This window comes from Myxocyprinus asiaticus, chromosome 7 (assembly GCF_019703515.2).
Source record: "Myxocyprinus asiaticus isolate MX2 ecotype Aquarium Trade chromosome 7, UBuf_Myxa_2, whole genome shotgun sequence".
NCBI lineage: Eukaryota > Metazoa > Chordata > Actinopteri > Cypriniformes > Catostomidae > Myxocyprinus > Myxocyprinus asiaticus.
In genome coordinates this window covers 19,526,098-19,546,156 of record NC_059350.1, presented here as the reverse complement: position 1 = coordinate 19,546,156, position 20,059 = coordinate 19,526,098, and the positions used below count along the sequence as shown (strand labels likewise).

At 36.3% G+C, this 20,059-nt stretch overlaps 1 protein-coding gene across 1 annotated transcript in view; it reads left to right on the top strand.

The window, feature by feature from the left end:
* arhgap10 (Rho GTPase activating protein 10) overlaps positions 1-20,059 on the top strand; it is a 115,352-nt gene that overhangs the window by 81,547 nt on the left and 13,746 nt on the right. Inside the window, exons 17-20 of the mRNA XM_051702916.1 lie at positions 697-802; positions 6,257-6,416; positions 10,250-10,388; positions 14,824-14,998. Coding sequence (XP_051558876.1) covers positions 697-802; positions 6,257-6,416; positions 10,250-10,388; positions 14,824-14,998 — 580 coding nt within the window. The remainder of the gene's footprint in view (positions 1-696; positions 803-6,256; positions 6,417-10,249; positions 10,389-14,823; positions 14,999-20,059) is intronic.

The window sequence follows — 20,059 nt, the reverse complement described above, 5'->3', positions numbered from 1 at the left end:
TTGTAATACATTAACAAAGATACGGGTTAAAGGGGAACCTAGCCCGAAGCGCGGATGACACACCCTCGGATAGAACCGAGAGGCACAGTGACACCGACAATATAAATGAGCTCCATATAAATAAAATAAAAACTCAGTAGAGTAGAGAAGTCTGTAGAAAACAATCCAATTCACTATATGACCTATATGAACACTATATGACCTAATCCGAAAGCGAAAAAGTGAAAGAGGCTGGGTGCCGAGCTGCAGTGGCTAATATTCTCTCAGCTCGCCTTACATCACTACGTGACTTCTTTGATATACTTTTTTTTTTCGACCTGTCTGGCTGGCGCTGCAATCATTCATTACTGTAACACCGTCTCTGGCGGTCAGGAGGAATGTAACAGAACTTATTGCGAGGGAACAGAATCTTTTGCAAGGGAACGCAAAACGTATTGCAAGGAAAACTTATTGTGAGGGTCAAAAGTGTGGACACACCTTCTCATTCTTTATCAGTACTATTTTCCATATTTAGAAAAAAGTCATCAAAACTCAAAAGAATCTTAAAAAAAATATGGATCAGACATTGATGGCACATCAGTTAAAATAGAAATTAAAATTCACACCACTCTCGTCTCTCACTGTGAAAGATTTTAATTCTATAAGTATATATTTTGAGGTATCTTCTAAAACCCCCTTTTTTTTCTGTCTACACAGAGAGAGGTAGTCCAGAATCTAGAGTTCAGGCCATTCACTGTCTGGTTCACAAACTGCCAGAGAGGAACAGATTAGTGCTCAGTCTGGTTACCAAGCATCTCGCCAAGTGAGTGGAAACTGGTTTGTCTCTTTCTCTCTCTGTTTACACTAGTCTGACACATCCAGATTTTCTCTCATTTTTGTTTGTACATTCTCACTTTTTTGTCTCCTCTTCATTGCCCATCTTTTTCTTTCTCTCGGCTTTCAGCCACCTTTTTCTATAATATCCGACTTTTCCCTCTACCGTGGTTACTGGCACTACACACACAAACACACACCCATTATACGGCCACCACTACTAGAAACGTTCCTGGCTTTCCGTAGGGTAGCTCTGTTGCTGGGCAACAAAGCAAACAGACAGACAGCACTCTAAAGAGGGGGAAGACTGAGCATGTCAACTCCACATGGAGACTTTTATACCCTCCACTCTCTGGGAGAAGAAAGGAAAACAAGGCAAAAAATTATGTAGTCTAGATCAAACCTTCTATAGAGAATAACCCCTACCCCTCCCATTTCCACCCAACAACTGCCCACTTTTAGAAGAGAGTTATGCAACATCTCTCTGTAAGAGATTAGATCGGGTAAGAGATTTCCAAATAACGTTAGCTATCATTACAAGGCTTTACCTTGGGCTGCACATTTTTGTATAATATGAATTTAAGCAAATTGAAGATAAGCACATAATCTCCCTAACCTTCGGCAATCAGTGACTGGGCATCCGCATCACCTCAAAATATAGAGTGGGACTTTGCTGGCAGCCAAGGATGTGCGTTTGGAAATTAAATTCAGGTTATCCGCCACTAAATTCCACTTGCATCCACTCCAACCCTCGCAAAATGCTTTAGGAATTGGCTCAGTTAGGCACCCATCAGAGATGAAGAGGAAAACGAAACATTTTGCCCTGCTATCTGAAATGGGATTAGAGAGGTGATTAATTAGTGTTGTCTGTGGCATATTTAGCTTTCAAAGTGCGTCCTTTAGAAGTGGTGATAGACTGCACTAGCTGAGGTGCCTCAGGAAAGAATACCTAATATTCAGATATGTTTAAAATTTGTCTCATTGACTCTTCACAGGGTAGGAATGACTTTTTTGACCTTACCACAGAGGTTGGTAAGGTTACTGTTTCAAATGATTTACAAAATGACCTATATGGAAAGTATGATCGGCAAAGAACATTGGCTATAGAAGGCTGATAGCAAAAAAGTAGCAATAACGATACTTTAGTCCATATTATGCATTCAGTTTATATATATATATATATATATATACAGTGTGTATAATATATATATATATATATATATATATATATATATATATATATATATATATATATATATATATGTATATATATAATGTATATATATGTATATGTATATGTGTATGTATATATGTATATGTGTATGTATATGTGTGTGTGTGTATATATATATATATATATATATATATATATATATGTATATATATATGTGTATATATATATATATATATGTATATGTGTATATATGTATGTGTATATATATGTGTGTGTATATATATATATATATATATATATATATATATATATATATGTGTATATATATATATATATATATACACTATATTGCCAAAAGTATTCGCTCATCTGCCTTAAGATGCATATGAACTTAAGTGACATACCATTCTTAATCCATAGGGTTTAATATGATGTCGGCCCACCCTTTGCAGCTATAACAGCTTCAACTCTTCTGGGAAGGCTTTCCACAAGGTTTAGGAGTGTGTTTATGGGAATTTTTGACCATTCTTCCAGAAGCGCATTTGTGAGGTCAGACACTGATGTTGGACGAGAAGGCCTGGCTCGCAGTCTTCGCTCTAATTCATCCCAAAGGTGCTCTATCGGGTTGAGGTCAGGACTCTGTGCAGGCCAGTCAAGTTCTTCACACCAAACTCACTCATCCATGTCTTTATGGACCATGGTTTGTGCACTGGTGCGCAGTCATGTTGGAACAGGAAGGGGCCATCCCCAAACTGTTCCCACAAAGTTGGGAGCATGGAATTGTCCAAAATCTCTTGGTATGCTGAAGAATTCAGAGTTCCTTTAACTGGAACTAAGGGGCCAAGCCCAGCTCCTGAAAAACAACCCCACACCATAATCCCCCCTCCACCAAACTTCACAGTTGGCACAATGCAGTCAGACAAGTACCGTTCTCCTGGCAACCGCCAAACCCAGACTCGTCCATCAGATTGCCAGATGGAGAAGCGTGATTCGTCACTCCAGAGAACGCGTCTCCACTGCTCTAGCGTCCAGTGGCCGCGTGCTTTACACCACTGCATCCGACGCTTTGCATTGCACTTGGTGATGTATGGCTTGGATGCAGCTGCTCGGCCATGGAAACCCATTCCATGAAGCTCTCTATGCACTGTTCTTGAGCTAATCTGAAGGCCACATGAACTTTGGAGGTCTGTAGCGATTGATTCTGCAGAAAGTTGGCGACCTCTGCGCACTATGCGCCTCAGCATCCGCTGACCCCGCTCTGTCATTTTACGTGGCCTACCACTTTGTGGCTGAGTTGCTGTCATTCCCAATCGCTTCCACTTTGTTATAATACCACTGACAGTTGACTGTGGAATATTTAGTAGCGAGGGAATTTCATGACTGGACTTGTTGCACAGGTGGCATCCTATCACAGTACCACGTTGGAATTCACTGAGCTCCTGAGAGCGGCCCATTCTTTCACAAATGTTTGTAGGAGCAGTCTGCATGCCTAGGTGCTTCATTTTATACACCTGTGGCAATGGAAGTGATTGGAACACCTGAATTCAATTATTTGGATGGGTGAGCGAATACTTTTGGCAATATAGTGTATGTATATGTGTATATATGTGTATATGTATATATATATATATATGTATATGTGTGTGTATATATATATATATATATATATATATATATATATATATATATGTATATGTGTGTATATATATATATATGTATATGTGTATATATATATATATATATATATATATATACACACACACATACATATATACATATACATACATATATACGTATATACATATATACATATGTATATGTATATATGTGTATATATATATATATTTATATATATGTGTGTGTGTATATATATATATATATATATGTGTATCTATATATATATATATATATATGTGTGTATCTATATATATATATATATATATATATATATATATATATATATATATACACACACACACACATACATACATATACACATACTTATATACGTATATACATATGTATATGTATGTATATGTATATATATATATATTTATATATATGTGTGTGTGTGTATATATATGTGTATATATATGCTTATTTGCCTTTATTGGACAGGACAGTGGAGACTGACGGGAAAGTAGGGGGAGAGAAAAATAGTTGGCGAATGAAATCGGGACTTGATAACCACAAAAGTGGCAACTCTAAAATACTGTTCATGAATCAATCATGAGCCTCTTTAGTGGCCCTTCCTGCTTAATGAAAGTAGTTTATGTAATAACTTTTGGCCACATCTCTTACTATTCATTTCTCTGTCATCCTATAAGAGTCAATTCAGCAGGAATTTATTGCAGTAGTCCGTTTCCAGAAGTAAAAATACTATTAAAAACAAAAAATCATAGGGGAATTGATTATTAACGATAACTTTTTAAGACAGACCTACTGTGAGCTTCAAGTTGTTAACCAATGATATATGCATCTGTTGAAGCCATCAGTCTGCATTATTTCAACTTCCTTTCTTAAAAATGTCTGGTAAAGAACTACATGAATCCTAAAGAGAAAGATCATAGAGTTGCAGTAAACAAACTGCGGCAAAAGAGCTCAGCAGCAACCTTTCACTCCCATGACACACTAGCTGGGATTCCATCGAAATTTCAAAAAAATTAACGCCACAGAATAAGTGAGGGCTAAAATGGGCTGCTATGTCCATACTCTGCCAGCCTCTGCATAACTGTGAGTGCCCGCTCTCAAAACTGTACTGGCGGATTGTGAGGACTTTAATGACCAGCTGTGGGTTAAACACTTCCAAAAGTCAAGGGCTATGTTTGAAAAATTGTGTGCCAAGCATAGATAGACTGGCCATCGGGAGTACCGGGACTTTCCCCAGTGGGCCGGTCAGTCGAGCAGTGGGCCAATCAGTGAAACGATCGAGCGCTGCTAATAACTGCAGCGCATGGGAAACGCCAAGAGCCAAATAACCTAAAAGTGTGATGAGCGGGACCCGTGTCTCTCACCCGCGCAGCGCTGACTAATCTGATCTGCCCTTGCACCACGCTGTCCAGTGTCTAGTTGCGACCCATTTTAATTTGACACACAATTCTCTGTTATACAACTGTATGATATGAGAACCTTAAAGGCTCCGTGCTGAAGCTAGATTAAAACCAGATCAGCCCCGACATTCTAAACAAATAAATATGCAATGTTAATGTTGTTAACTGTGCAGTGTTAATGTTGTTAATTGCATTTGCAGTTAAAAATTTTTGTTATTTTTATTGATTCTATTATTATTTAAGGCCCTAAACATGATTAAACATTCATTGGGGCACGAGTAGGCCGGATGGGCTGGATTTTGCCAGGGGCAAATTTTAGTCCCTGTCCAGTCCTGGTGCCAAGGTCAGACCTTTCATTGGGCCAGTCACATTATGCCATCGCACACTCATAACAGTTGAACGAAAACACGTCATCGTTTTGTGAATAAACTGTTTCCATCACCTTAATGCACATTTTAATTAATGCGAAACTCTAGAAAATCCACCTCCACCTAGCGCATTAAATTTTAAGCCAGTTTTGAGTTTATTTGCATGTCAAGCACTTCCATTCAGGAATTCTTATGCACAATTTCAAAATGTGCATAAAAATAGTTGAATGGAAACCCAGCTACTCTGAATGACATAATCGAAACGGTCTCTTAACACTCTCAGACTACTTGTATATTTGTAAATATCTGAATATTTTACAGTGTAATGATTCTATAATTGCATTCAACTACTTTAAATCAGTAGTTTTATAGTTCCATAGTTTTTAAATCAATTACGTCATTCATAATGCTTCATGGGATTGTACTTCATTCCCTCATTAAAGACATTAAGTACACAGTCTTGTACCTTTTGTCTTTTTGTCAGATTTTCAATTTGTTTTTGCTTCAAATCAAAGTTTGTAATGTTGTGATTCACCTCGAAGCTGATTGGTTTGGCTCAAGGCTTAGACCTCATTTATGCAGATCTTTATGAAATACTTGGATTGGAAAAGTACTTCCAGAACCAAGAAAAAGTGGACGGGCACTGTTGCACTCAACTGAGACTGCAAACCACCTCTCTGGGGAAACTTTGCAATGGGAGGACAACTGCATCTAATCTTGCTTTCAGAACAACATTTCAAACTCCAATGCAAATTCATCATTTAATTTCCACCTTTTATCATCATTCTAGTGATTAAATAATAACACGCATACACAAGTTCTTACCCTAATGTTCCTGTTTATGTGTTTAGCGTTGCTGCCAACAGTAAACAGAACCTGATGACAGTGGCGAACTTGGGTGTGGTTTTTGGCCCCACACTCATGAGGCCGCAGGAAGAAACAGTGGCAGCCATCATGGACCTCAAGTTCCAGAACATTGTGGTGGAGATTCTTATAGAACAGCATGAAAAGGTGAGAGTTCTTGCAGTGTCGGGCACAAAAAATCAAGAAATCCAAAGAACACACAGCCCATCAAAAATGCGTCACTGGTACAGCATTTACTATATTTAGTGAAACATTGATTGCAGAATATTTTACTTTTCGTCAGAATACACAACTGCTTTTGAATGCCCGGTGTAGTTACAGGAAGCTGCCTATGATGCCCAAAAATTTTTTCTAGGTAGGCAGGATTTTAGACACAGCTCAGTCAATATCACATTATGGAGAGGAGTATTGTGACTCGAACTTCCCTTGAAAAATGTAATTGTAGCTTTACAAGGTGAATGGTGTTCGAATTCTGTAAACTCTTGCCATGCTGAGGTCAGTGTAATTCTCATTAGAGGCAGGAGGGGGAGCCATGTGTGTTTTGTGTCAGCCAGACCCTGACACAAGGGTCTTAGCTTGGCCCTGTCCCAATACCCCCACTTGCGGTTTTGGTCTTGCATACTTACCCACTTGTCTTACGTATTTCCGGTGTTTGGCCACTAGTGTGCAAGTAGACGTGAAGACTGCAAATGTGCGGATGACTTTTGATTGCACATTGGGACACTTGTACACTTAAAGATGTTGGTGATGGTTGCAACAGCTGTTTCTGTCTCTACACTCAGCTGAAGACTGATTGTTTTTGGTAGCAGTGACTGTTAGGCTACTTAAAATAATAAATAACTGAAAATTGTACCCATTTTTTCATTTATTAGTACAGAACTGGTTGTTGGAAGTGTATTGTGCTGTAGAAAATATGTAAATAAAATGTTTTATAATGTTTTTATTGTGTGGAAATAGTTGTAAAAGTTAATTATTTTTACTCGATTTGATTTTCAATACTTTGCACCTTAAAAAATGTTTAACTGTAAAATTGCGTTGTCCATAACTGCTGTAAAATATGAAATATAAACAATTTCTTTCTACTTTGTTTCTCAATACACTGCATAAAACTTAATAATAATACAAAAACTTTATTATATAAACCTGTGTGATCCATTAATAGCTACTAATACAAACCATTTAAATTATATGCTTTGGCTTGTCATTTATATAAGATGACCAAAGACTGCTTTACACAACTTATCAGTATGTGGATCCATACAACAAATAAAAAAGCATCAAAACATACACTACCAGTCAAAAGTTTCAAAACACACTCATTCTTTATTTTATATATTATATATATATATATATATATATTTTATTTATTTTTTTCACATTTTAGAATAATAGTAAAGTCATCAAAACTATGGAATAACATAAATGGAACTATGGGAATTATGTCATCCATTTCAAAAACTTCTTTTTTTTAAATTACATTTTAGTTTTATAATGAAATAAATTAATATGGTGGCACAATTATATTTTTGTCTACAAAACTAATTTCAAATATTTAAGCATACGCCTTCAGATCAAAAGATTTTTAAGATCATGAGAAATATTTCAGTCAAGTGTTTCAAAACTTTTAACCGGTAGTGTATATTTTAAATACATAAAAATGAGAAAGAACCTGTGGTAGTAGTTGATACATTTTTAATTTTAAAACACCATTTAATAGACCGCATATTGTATGCCACACACTGGCTGATAAATGACCAAAATGACCAGCAGTATTAGGCAAGAACAAACAAAATAAGGTGATTATTGGGTGAGAATGATAACAGAGGTATACAAATATACACATAAATAATATTTAGTAATTATGATGCTGCTATTAAGTCATCCCGAACACGTTACATAACGATGAATATATTTATTTATACTCAAATAAATATGTTTCACTTACGTTTCACAATCTGATTATAATAAATAACTTGAAAAGCGAAAATACACCGATCGCTCAGGTAGGCGGGTGTGGCCCCTGATAGTGATGAACTCTGGGATACACATAGCCTGAAAGACCGCTCCTAAGTGGTATTCGCACTAGTGTGGATTTAGTGCGGGTGCATTTAGTGCACTGAGCTTTGGCATGTTTTAGACATGGGACAGTCTTGAACACTTATTTCCTGTCGTGTGCACGTGCACTCAAGTGGCCAAGACCACAAGTGTTGGGTATTGGGACAGGGCCCTTCTTTTTTTGATGGCTTAAATACAGTTGGACCATGATGCTCATTTTACTAAAATGCAAGTTAAAACACTGATTTAATCGGCTTTAGATGTCAGTAATCTGGTTAATCCTGAAATGGGGTTCTTTAAGAGGGGCAAAATGAGAATGAGGGTGAGATTATTTCATAATCTCTAAATTATTTTTCCTGCTTTTGACACAGGGTGATAGAATTGCTCGCAGACTATGCACAGTGTTGCCAGTGTTAGTATTTAAAGTAAACTCTTGAATCTAATAGTCACTTTCAGCCTTAAAATTTGAATTTATTTGAAAAATACAATGTTGACAGAACAACAGAGGGATTTGTTGCTGTATTTTTCATAACCAATATTAATAGACATGCATGCAGCCAAACAAAAGGGTGTTAACATTATTGTTGTCAAACATAATAGTACTTTGAAATGTGAAAGAGTTATGCAAATATTTCTTAAACATTTCTTCCATCTGAGCCTAAATTATAGTGGGAAATTAAGATGCACTTGAAACTGAAATGTGCTGCATTAATTCTGAAGAAGCACACAAAATTTTATTGAAGGGCAAATTAACGTCTAAAATATTCCTGCATATGACCTTGATGTTGTTTTGAGGTAAGTTGAAATAAGTGAGCAGTGTGTTGAGATTCAGAGGAAGGAATCGCTCTGCAGAGCGGCAGACTGATTAGCTCCTCTCCTGACTGCTAATACACCCAGATGCACTCAACAGTCAGTGTTTTGCATTCAGGTCCACCTGAAGAGAGAAAGAGAGATAGAGAGGGAGAAGTTGGAAAAGTTGCGAGACAGAGAAGAGACGTGGAGGAAAAAGTGTGTAGACCGAAGGTAAAGAGAGAAAGAGGGGTGAGAGGGTAACAAAAAAAAGAAGCAGAGTGCAGATGGAAAAAGACAAGAAAGAAGGTCTGACAAAGAGAGAGAGAGCCTGAGGTGGAAAAAGAGAAAGAGTACGAAAAGTCTTTGCTGTCGTCTGCAGAATTTCACAGTGGTATCAGATTTCTATCCCTTCACCAGCTCTCTCATTCCTTTGTTCATCCCTGTTGAGACTTCCACACTTCTGTTAACCTCAGTCACTCAACACTGCCTGTCTGAGGTTCAAATGTAAACATTGCGTGACTCAAATTAAGAATTACATTTTTTTATTTTTTATCAAAGATGCTTCCCGTGTTGTAGCAGAGCTGTGACATGCCTGATTCAGTTTGTGCTAATCAGTATTAACTAGGTCTTTTATTTAGTTTTAAAGGGATGTTTCACACAAAAATGGCAATTCTGTACTCATGTTCCAATCTCGGATTTACTTTCTTCTAAAAGGCAGAATGTTAGCCTCAGTAACCATTCACTTTCATTGCATTTTTTTTTCCATACAATGAAAGTTAAAGGTGACTAAGGCTAACAGTCTGCCTAGCCTCCTTTTGTGTTCCATTGAGGAAAAGTCATATGGGTTTGGAACAACATAGAAAGAATTTTCATTTTTTGGTGAGCTGTCCCTTTAACTTTTATAAGAGCCCTTTTTATGTCTAGTTTATCAATGTTTTGTTAATGGCCAGTGAGTTGGAGTTTGCAAACACTTCTACTGATCTCGAGCACATTCAGTCACTTTTTTTTTACCACACCATATACGTATTCCCACTCGCACACAAAATCATTGTTAGTTTTCCGCAGGCGTCGGTTTTCACACACAAATCGTATTCAAGTGAAGCAGAAATTTCAATGACCTTTTATTCTTTTAGATATTTGGGGATGCTCCAAGCATCTCTCCATCCTTAGCAACTACGCCCCTCTCCGCTCCAACCAGACAATCCAAGAAGGTCAGCCGACAGAATCGCCCACTGGCCGTGTACAACCCGCAGGTGCTGGATATTCAAAAAGGTATGACAGACTAACCACACAGAATTATTCTTTGTCTCCTACTTGTGCTATTAAAGGAATAGTTTACTCAAAGATGACAATTATGTCATAATTTACTCAGCCTCATGTTGTTCCAAACCCATATGAATTTCTTTTTTTATGCGGAACTCAAAAGTATCATAAAAGTAGTCCATGTGACTCGTGCGTCATAGTTTTCTGAAGACATTTTGACATACTAAATTTTCTTTTTTAGGTGAACTATTCCACAGATTTTTTTCAATTACTTGAATGCCCCCATTCACGTAGTTTTACTTATTCCCTATCCCTGAGGGTGTTTATTAAATATTTTTAATATTTGAAAATGATTTCAACTATTAATAAGAGTATAGTGTTCTCAGATTACCCATTGTCACTCTGGGCCACAGTGTGTAGTTTTCCAGTCCATATTTAGGTGGATAACCGATGCTTTGGTGACCCTGGTCTGCTTAGAAATGCATTGTTAGATTCTCTTTTTTGATTTGTTACACCACCCACAGAAATTATTTCAGACTGGAATCAATACAGGGTTAGGCTGGCAAGGTTTGTTCTAGGATTTTTATTTTTAGTAAAGAACAAAGCAGACCATATCTAAATTTCTTTTTCAGTAGAAAAATAATGTGGTTTTTCGGTCTTTACTTGCTTTTTCACACTGTATACAGCTGTGCAGGTGTACTCGGATTAGTTTTGACTCTTTTAACGTAGAAAATTAGCACATTGTCGGCAGGCTTTCCAAGCAATGTTGGCTTTCGAGGGCTATGCAGTTTTCAGGGCCAGAGAAATATCACAATTTCCACACCAAAGATAGTAAACACTGGTTATTTGTTTAGTAGAGATCTATGCGTGTTTTGGGATGTTACTGTTGAAAGGAAATGTGGCCACAGTCAAAATAAACAAAATGGGATGGAAAACTGTAAATTTGAGTGTTAATGCAGCCAATTTGAATTCATGAAAAAAAAAAAACCACATCATCATCCTTGATCTCAACATTACCATTTTTAGTTCAAAGTGGCACTTGATGCTTGCGTTGTTGCCCTGACGCGTGTCATGAAGGCGGCTTCACAATTACTATAACAAAATGAATAGCCACAGTCTACTGGTAGATTACTATTGTGGAGGATGAGAGTTTAAGAGATTTAATTCCCATTGCAATGAATATGCAACCGATGTGGGGACTAGTTCTTTCAATTAATCAACCTCCCAGTGAGACTTTGGGAAACATTTAATGTTACTTGAATTGGTGCTATATTAGAGCATTTCTCTCTTTTATACTGTGGAAGGCTTTGTTTAGAAAATGTTTATAAAGCATTACTGTTATACAATATATTGTTTTCTTTCCCAAGAAGGAAATAAATGCATTTTTACAGGAAAAGAAGTAAATTTAAGTAAAATTTCAGCACTTTTAAAATCTGCAATTAATCACAACTAACTGCGTATAATTATACGATTAATCGCAAATTCGAAGTTTGAATCAACTGACAGCACTAGCTGAAATTGCATGTGGTCATTGGGCAGAGTCACATTGGATCGCTACATCCAGGTAAATCTCAGGTAAAAAGTAAAAAATTTCAAATCATAAAAAAATAAAATAAAAAAGTTTGCCTAATACCCTCCATATACAACAGACAGCAGATTAAAGACATAAAATAAAATATTGGATTATATCATTAACTGGTTTCCTAAGACTTGGTTCAAGAAAAAAATTGTCTGTTGTATGTTCCCTGAATTACTTTTTTATAGGATATCATTGCCTCCTGGTCATCAGCCTCCAAAAGGAAATACATTATCTTTAAAGGATGAGGGAACCATAAAAGTATCGCCTCAAGATTTATGCATTTAGGAAAAATATGCCATTTAAATACTTAGACATACAGTGTTTTCATAAAAATGTTTTAAAAAAAAAATAGTGGGCTGGAAACAGAAAACCAGCTAGGGGATAATTGCCAAAAAAAACTTTTTCTCACATAGTGTGTTGGACTACTTGGATCATAATATAGTATATTTCTTAGGAAATGTTGTCTTAACTTTCTAAATATTAAAATTAAACTACTCAAACACCATCTAAATCAAAGTGTTTGGACTGAAATGGTTGCATCTCAGAAATCTCTTTTACACATTTTTAAAGAAACTTCAGTGTCTTCAGTTTGTCCCAACCGCGCGCGCACACACACACAAACACACACGTCCTCAAAGTTACCAATGTCATTTCTTTAGACTTACTTATTTCATATTGTATTCATTAAATCAGTGTCTGAACTGATTTATCTCTCTTGCTCTCTCTCAAAGTCAATGTTTTTCATCTTAAGGTAAAGGATTTTCATTTCAGCTGTTTGTAGAAAAAAAGTTTAGGTTTTACTTATGTTTGGTCTTGTACTGCTAAATTGGTAAGGGAAAAAAAATACTGGAGGAAGTAAAAATATAACTACCGGGTGCACACCACGTCTAGGTTTCCATGTAGAGAGTGGAAAATAGGTCATTGATATTGGGGGGATAAATAAAGTATTATGCCCAATTTATGAAAAATTCGAAATTGTGTTTTTCTTTTTATAATTTTCCTTTCAAAAATTTGAGATAACTTGGATGAATTTTGTAAACTGTTTTATATTTTATTTTTTATTCTTCTTCTTTTTTTTATTATTGTTATTATTATTATTATTATTATTATTATTATTATTATGTCTATTGTTAAAATAGAAGTGGATGTAAAATGTCCTCTTTTTTTCTCCCTTTCTTATTATATGTCATATTTCAGAATATATACAGGGTTCGTACAGAGTCTTGAAAGATCATTTAGGTTTTCAAGGTTTGAAATATGCTTGAATTTTTTATATGTTCCTTGAAAATGATTGATTTTTCCTTAGGTTGTTGACAGTTATAAAAGATCTTAAATTATTTTGAATTTGAAATAGATATTATACAGTCGTTATGTTTGTGGTGTCTCTTAAGCGAGGGAGCACATGTGCGCTGCTCCCACATCTTGTTTTGATGTCACGTGCACACTAAAGTTCTGCATGTCTCCACTGTGGTAGATTGGTGCCAAAGAAATTATACATGCATCTCTTGCTTCCACTTGCCGGAGTGCCATTTCAATGACAGCTGGATGGAAGAGGAGACATAAAATATTACTATGCGGAGGAGCGATCGACAACAAGGGAATCCGTGCAAAGAAAGTAAAAGACATCAATGGATGTTGCCACTAAGCCATTCTGAAGTTATAAGCTGAGACAAAGATTTCGATAAAATTTGAATTTACTTTTGGATAATTTGCAATCAACAATACAATTTAATATAAAATTACGACAGAAATATTACTGTTGTACTACAAAAAAAAAATTACATATTCAATAATTATCATTTCATATTATATTACAGTAATATAATATTACAGTTTGCTAATTGAATCTGTTAAAAGTTATCACAGACGTCCCTGCATGATGTTTTCCATTAAATAATTTAGTATTATTTGTATTTAAATATTGCTGTTTATTCATTGGCTATGTATTGATATGTTGGTACATTAGCCAATTTTAATATGATAAACACAAATTTATATTTATGATGAATATTATTCTTCCATGAACTCATTTAGTGGAAAACATGACTTGATTATTTTAAACTTGCAGAAACCCTGTTTGATAAGCAATGTTACATGTTCAATTTCCTGGGTGTATGCATTTATCCTTTACATATTTTAGCTGTCAGAACAGCTGAAATCACTTATAATATTCATAATAACATAATATTCTTCAGATCAGTCTGATAATTGTAGTCATGTCTTACACTGGTGGGGGGGACAGTACATTTATTTCTGCTGCAGATGTGCATGTTTAGAGGTGAGATTTCAGATGCAGATCATATCTTCATATTCAAATATTCTGGCTTTTATTTGAAGTGAAAAAAACAAAACAAAACACCCTCCCACAAATTTTCTTTAAAAATAGCCAAATCTGTTTGATAGTTTTTTTCATTTTCCACATGGAAATGAAGAAGTTACTACAGTAATCAGGATTTGTTTTCCCCCATGGTATTTCAAGCCCAATAGATAACTGGTGTTGCAGAATGTGTCTATGTGTTAATGCAAGACTTTGGTTGCAATCATATTAAGGATTCCAGTCTTAGCTGTCTGTGGCTTTAAAGGAATTCTTAAAACCTTCATTTTTATAGATTGGGCAATGTTTGAATCACAGAGGATGCTTTATCATTGAATTTTTGTTAAGTAACATTTAGAATTAGATAATATTTAAAGCTTTGAGGTGCTTGGAAAAATATGATTAAGGTACCTTGAAAATGCTTGAAAAGTGCATGGATTTCACTCCTAAAAAGCTGTAGGAACCCTGTATATATCTGTCTGATCTTTCTTTACATTTTTTGTACTTTCTTTTCTTTCTCCCATTTTGTTTCTTGCTGCTTTCTCTCACAGTTGCTCTGGCGGCTATCTCTCCATCCTCTGAGAGTCCAGTCCTGGCTAATGATGAGACATCAGTGGGCAGTAATGAGTCGGTCTCCTCCCAGTCCTCTAACGCCTCTGGAACACCCCCCGAGAAATCTAAGAATTCTCACAGCACCATTAACATGTCCCTGCCAGAGAGTACTGGGTATGTTGCAAAGACTTGACTCTTTTCAAACTAAGACATAATATCCATTTCATTTGTGTTACATGTAAAAAAAAAAAAGAAAAAAAAAGAAAAAACTTTAATGTCACGAGAGTTTTGTTTTATAGATAATATAACTGACATACAGTATAGTACAAGTCAAAAGTATGGACAGGAGTACTCATTCTTATTACTATCTTTCACATTTTATAATAAATGTAGTCAACAAAACCATTAAAATAATATGAATGGAAGTATGGGAAAATTGTAGTGACCAAAAAGTTAAACTCAAAATTATCCTATATTATAGCTTTTTCAAAGTAGCCATCCTTTGCCTAGATTACAGCTTCGCACATTATATCTGGGCAGCTTTTCCTTTACTCATTGGTCCAACTCATTCACTTCAAACTTTGTTTAAATAATTTCAGTTTTGTAAAGACATTTATCCATATAAACATTTTTATAATATTAATGATAAACTGTTTAATAGTGTATTGCAGGCCAGAATAAGTCAACAACAGACAACACCTGGTTACAATTTTATGTTTTGAATGTACTGTACATATTCTGCCTTGAACACAACAACAGAAAACAAGTAGCATAACCATCATCCAACAATAATACGAATTTGATCGCAGATGCAGTAACCACCACAAATCAATATCAACCAGTGCTGATCTATATTGAAGCCATAGCCTTGCCTTCCCTTCAGTTCTACCTAATTTAGTTGCAGAGTTTATTTGTGTTGGTATTTTGTTCTGTCTCTGTGCTTAAGCGTGTGCTTGTCATCTTGAGTTAGTGCATTGGCTGAGAGCCTAATCCTGCACCAATGTCATTTGCCAGAGGTTTTGCCTCTGGTTTCTCAGCTCTTTCACAGTCCTTTAGAAGCTGTGTGTTTGTCTGGGGCACTTGTGTTGAATGATTATAGGTGATCTAGTAAAGTACGGACATGCTTGCAAATTCCACCTGCACATTCTGCAGAGTTACCTGGAAATAAACTTTAAACAACCACACCACATTGGTTAATTTTTTCTTGCTCTCTATTTTGCTTTCTCACAGATTTTGAAAAAGTTTGTTCTCATTCATTTTGTGAATTATTTGGCACTTAATCTCCTTGGTTACACTCTCATTTTCTCAAACCTTGACCTCCATCTGTTCCTTCACCACCTCCACTCACTCAATCACCCGTTTATGTCCTCACATTCCCCTTTTCCCATGTACAGTAGAGCTGCACTCTGAGCACATGCTCTTTTTGGCCGGCGGACATGAGTGCAGACGGCACTGGTCTTATGTAACCCTCTGTTTCTCTCCCTGCCGTTTCCCACTCTCTGCCATCAGAGGAAGCGGCTCCCCGTGCCCCTGTTAATCCAGCCTGCTGTTTGTCCGAGGGACAGGTGGCCGTGGCCCTACCCCATAACCACTATTGACTCAGAGAGATGTTTGCCTTGTTTACCCTTCTAGCGGGCACTGTCGCTTATGGAGCTACTCCTGTCCATATGTCACGCAGTTGTCACCTGTTTATCTGTAAATCTCGCAGCCCCTGGCCTTGAATGAGGAATGCATAGATCATTGTGATAGTAGTTGTCTAGTCACGGTAAATGCCGAATTGTGCTTTATTACGTGTAATACATTTTTTGAGTGTTGACGGTAGTGGTTGTTTTTTCTGTTTTTGTTTGTGGACGGTGCAGATACCGATATCTAGAGAGCAGGATGACTGATAGACAAAATAATGCAGATATATACAGTACATAACTTATTTTATACAATATTTACTTCAAATTAACAAAAAATAAAAATAAAAACAGAAAATGTTTATTGTCCATTAACAAGGCTGTCGGCAGCTTTTGGAACTTACACTAGGGGTAGCCAACACTTCTGTCAATCAGAAAGTGGACAGTTATTGGCCAATGTAGATAATCCCAAAAGGTCCAAATGCCTGTTGATTTAATCTGCTTGGCCAGTATATTAGTCCATCACTACTTGAAGGTGAAACTTATGAGACATTATATTCTGTCCTTAATGGGTCTCATGCACTAATAAATGCTTACAAGTTGCATATTTGTGATATTTGTGCACACAGAAAAAATTCTCAGGCAACATTTCCATCGGATTCACAACAGGTGCGTATGCACATAAATTTGTTCTTGCCTTCGTTATAATGTTGATAAATGAAGAAACTTGTCCTCACAGTTAGAATTTTGCGTAAAACACTCCCGAACAATCTCCATATACTGTAAGGGATTTCCAACAACCTGTCCTGTACAGTGATTTCTCACTCTCTTTAAGATGTGCTCTCACCTTACGGAATGCATGGCAGTATCTTCGCGTTAAGGCAAGTGTCATTCTCAAAACCAGTTGAAACCCATAAAACACCTTTAATATAGGCATTGACTATACGTGATCAGCTTTAATTTTATGCAAAACCTCTCATATCGAGCTATAACACACTCCAATAAAAGTAAAAATTATTTTTGGGTGTTTTTTTTTTTTTTTTTTTTTTTTGTGGTTTTTTTGGCAACAGTCCAGGGCGAATTCGCTAAACAGTTGTGCCATTATTGCACGTTATTTTAGCACAAAAACCTGTGTCTTGTTCACTAACCACCAGCAATCTAGTTTTTGTCATTCCTTTCTGTGCAAACACGTCTCCTTTCTATATAAATTAAGCACATTATAGATTGAGTTTCATTCACAAAAATGAGCATAATTAACATCACACTTTTACTGCCAGATGAAAGCAGACAGTGATGCTGTACAGTCCCAGCAGAGTGAACCAGATCGTGGTGGTCCACTGCATCCTCTGCTATATAGCACAAAAAATTGCTTTGCAAAATTAGAATTGCACGGAAACAAGCGCAGACTATGCGTGCAAATAACCAGCGGTTTTACCAGGCACAATTCGCTCTTAGTTAATTTCCCCCTGTTACTGCATGTGTATTTATATTTCACCTCTTGGCCAACGAAATAATATCTTAAATTTAGCGTAAACACTGTTTATAAGCAAGTAACAAGATCAGACAGTTTAAGACATTAACTTTGAGCATGAAGTACAAGACGCTACTCTTTGAATACAAACGAGATTTTAAACTATTCTAAACCTAATACATAAACAAATCTAGCGTGCACACACAAACACGCAAAGTGAACGGTGAAGAAAATAAGATTTGGAATACTGGAAATGCAGAATATTGAGTTATGGTAATGTATGAAATTTAGCAAACCACTACAGAATGAACCATCAATCTATCCATTTCACCTTCGTATTAGACCGCAGTAGCGTTATCGATTTTTATCTAATACACCAGATTAGCGAGGCATGGAAATACTGTACTTGGTTACTTGGTCAGTTGATGAGTTGTTTTTTTCGTTGTGTCGGAGGTCTGGGAGTCTAGCCAAAGATGTTGAGAGGGGTCAGAGAAGCTAATCGAGAATGACGAGTCAAGAGATTAATGAGCTGGGTTTCATTCATTGGCAGGTTGCTGCGGTGCGTTCAGGGGCCAAAGGCAGTTGCGGCGAAGTAAACTACTATTTCGAAAGACTTTGCGGAAAACAAAGACTGGATGATAATGCTAATAGCTCAAAAGGAAACGTAGACTCAGCGTAGACTTTGTGTTCAGCGTAGATTCTTTGTAGGCATGGACTCTGTTTTCAACATCGACTCGACTCAGTGGTTTGTTAAGTGTCATGAGGTTTTAATCTTTCTGACTGGGCACAACCCAGAAGACGTCTGACCAGTCAGAAATTAACTTGACCATGGGGCGTAAACATAGCCTATCATTCTCTTGTTAGATGCTTTTCCTTAGTTTCCTGCTCTGACTAAAGGTATTTCAGACCTAATCTTTGATAGCAACAATAAAATGCAAATTATAGGATTTTAGCCAACATCAACATTCTGGAAATGAACTATGGACTTTATAGATACCAAACATAAGGGTAATAATAATAATTACAATGGTAATAACATTCACGATAAGCAATTAAAAGAGTAATACGAATAAATCATATGGTTAAAGCAAGGATACAATTACGTGAGGTAGTCTGACAATATCTAAGGTAGATATACATGTGAGAAAAACAAGAAAAATGTTAGTTCCATGTGTTTGAGAGGGTAAAATGTTAGTAAACACAGTCTTGGAATTTCACAGCTTCAGATCTCTCTCTCTCTCTCTTGAGTGGAGTTAAAATAAAGTTATAACGATTACTCCATTAACTTAGAGCATGATTATGCTTGATTATCTGTTATTGTAGATGATATAGTCAGGCTAAGCCTTGTGTATAAAATTATCTTGTACGTTTGGTCTCACATGCATAGAGAGTAGGGCTGTGTGGAAAAGTTCAGTCTCTCAACAGGGGACTGCCCGCGGTGAGTGCGATCTTTCTCACAGTTCTTTTGTTTAGTGAAGGGTTACAGAATGCAGCTGGAAGAGACTTTCGGCACCAAATGTATAGATTCATAGTTTTATGGCCTGGAAAGGCCCTAAGGTCATTCTTCCAGAAGGTTTGCTTATTGCTTTGTGTGTCCTTACGAATGTTTCATTGTCTGGTGCACTTAAAGTCCTACAATATATATATATTCTTAGTATATTTACAGATATTGCATTGTGAATAAACAAACAGAAAGGAGCCACATTGCACAGTTAAGCCGTTAATTAGTGTTTGTTTTACAGGCCTTGTTTTGTCTTGAATTTTTTTTATCCTCTTTCAAAATGGATGCTTGTTTGAGCATCAGAAAATAATATGTAACACAATTTCAACCTTGGTGCTTTTTTAATAGCTCAAAATGAGAGCGATTTCCTTGGTTTGTCTTGTAAAAGCATTTTGGGTGAAAGCATTTTCAGGTGGTAATGCTGGTTGCCAGGGCAACCGTGTTGTATATATTTATTTTTTCCACTTCATTTTGCTTTTCTTTAGAGTTTGACGATTTGGATAAAAGATTGTGTAAACATTGTTTCTTTTCTATTCTGGATTGATTCTTCTCACAAATACTTTGTGAGCATGGGCAGTATGTTTGAACAGTGAGTGAGTGTATGGTGTATTAGCTGGGACTCATGCGGCCAGTGTGTGCGT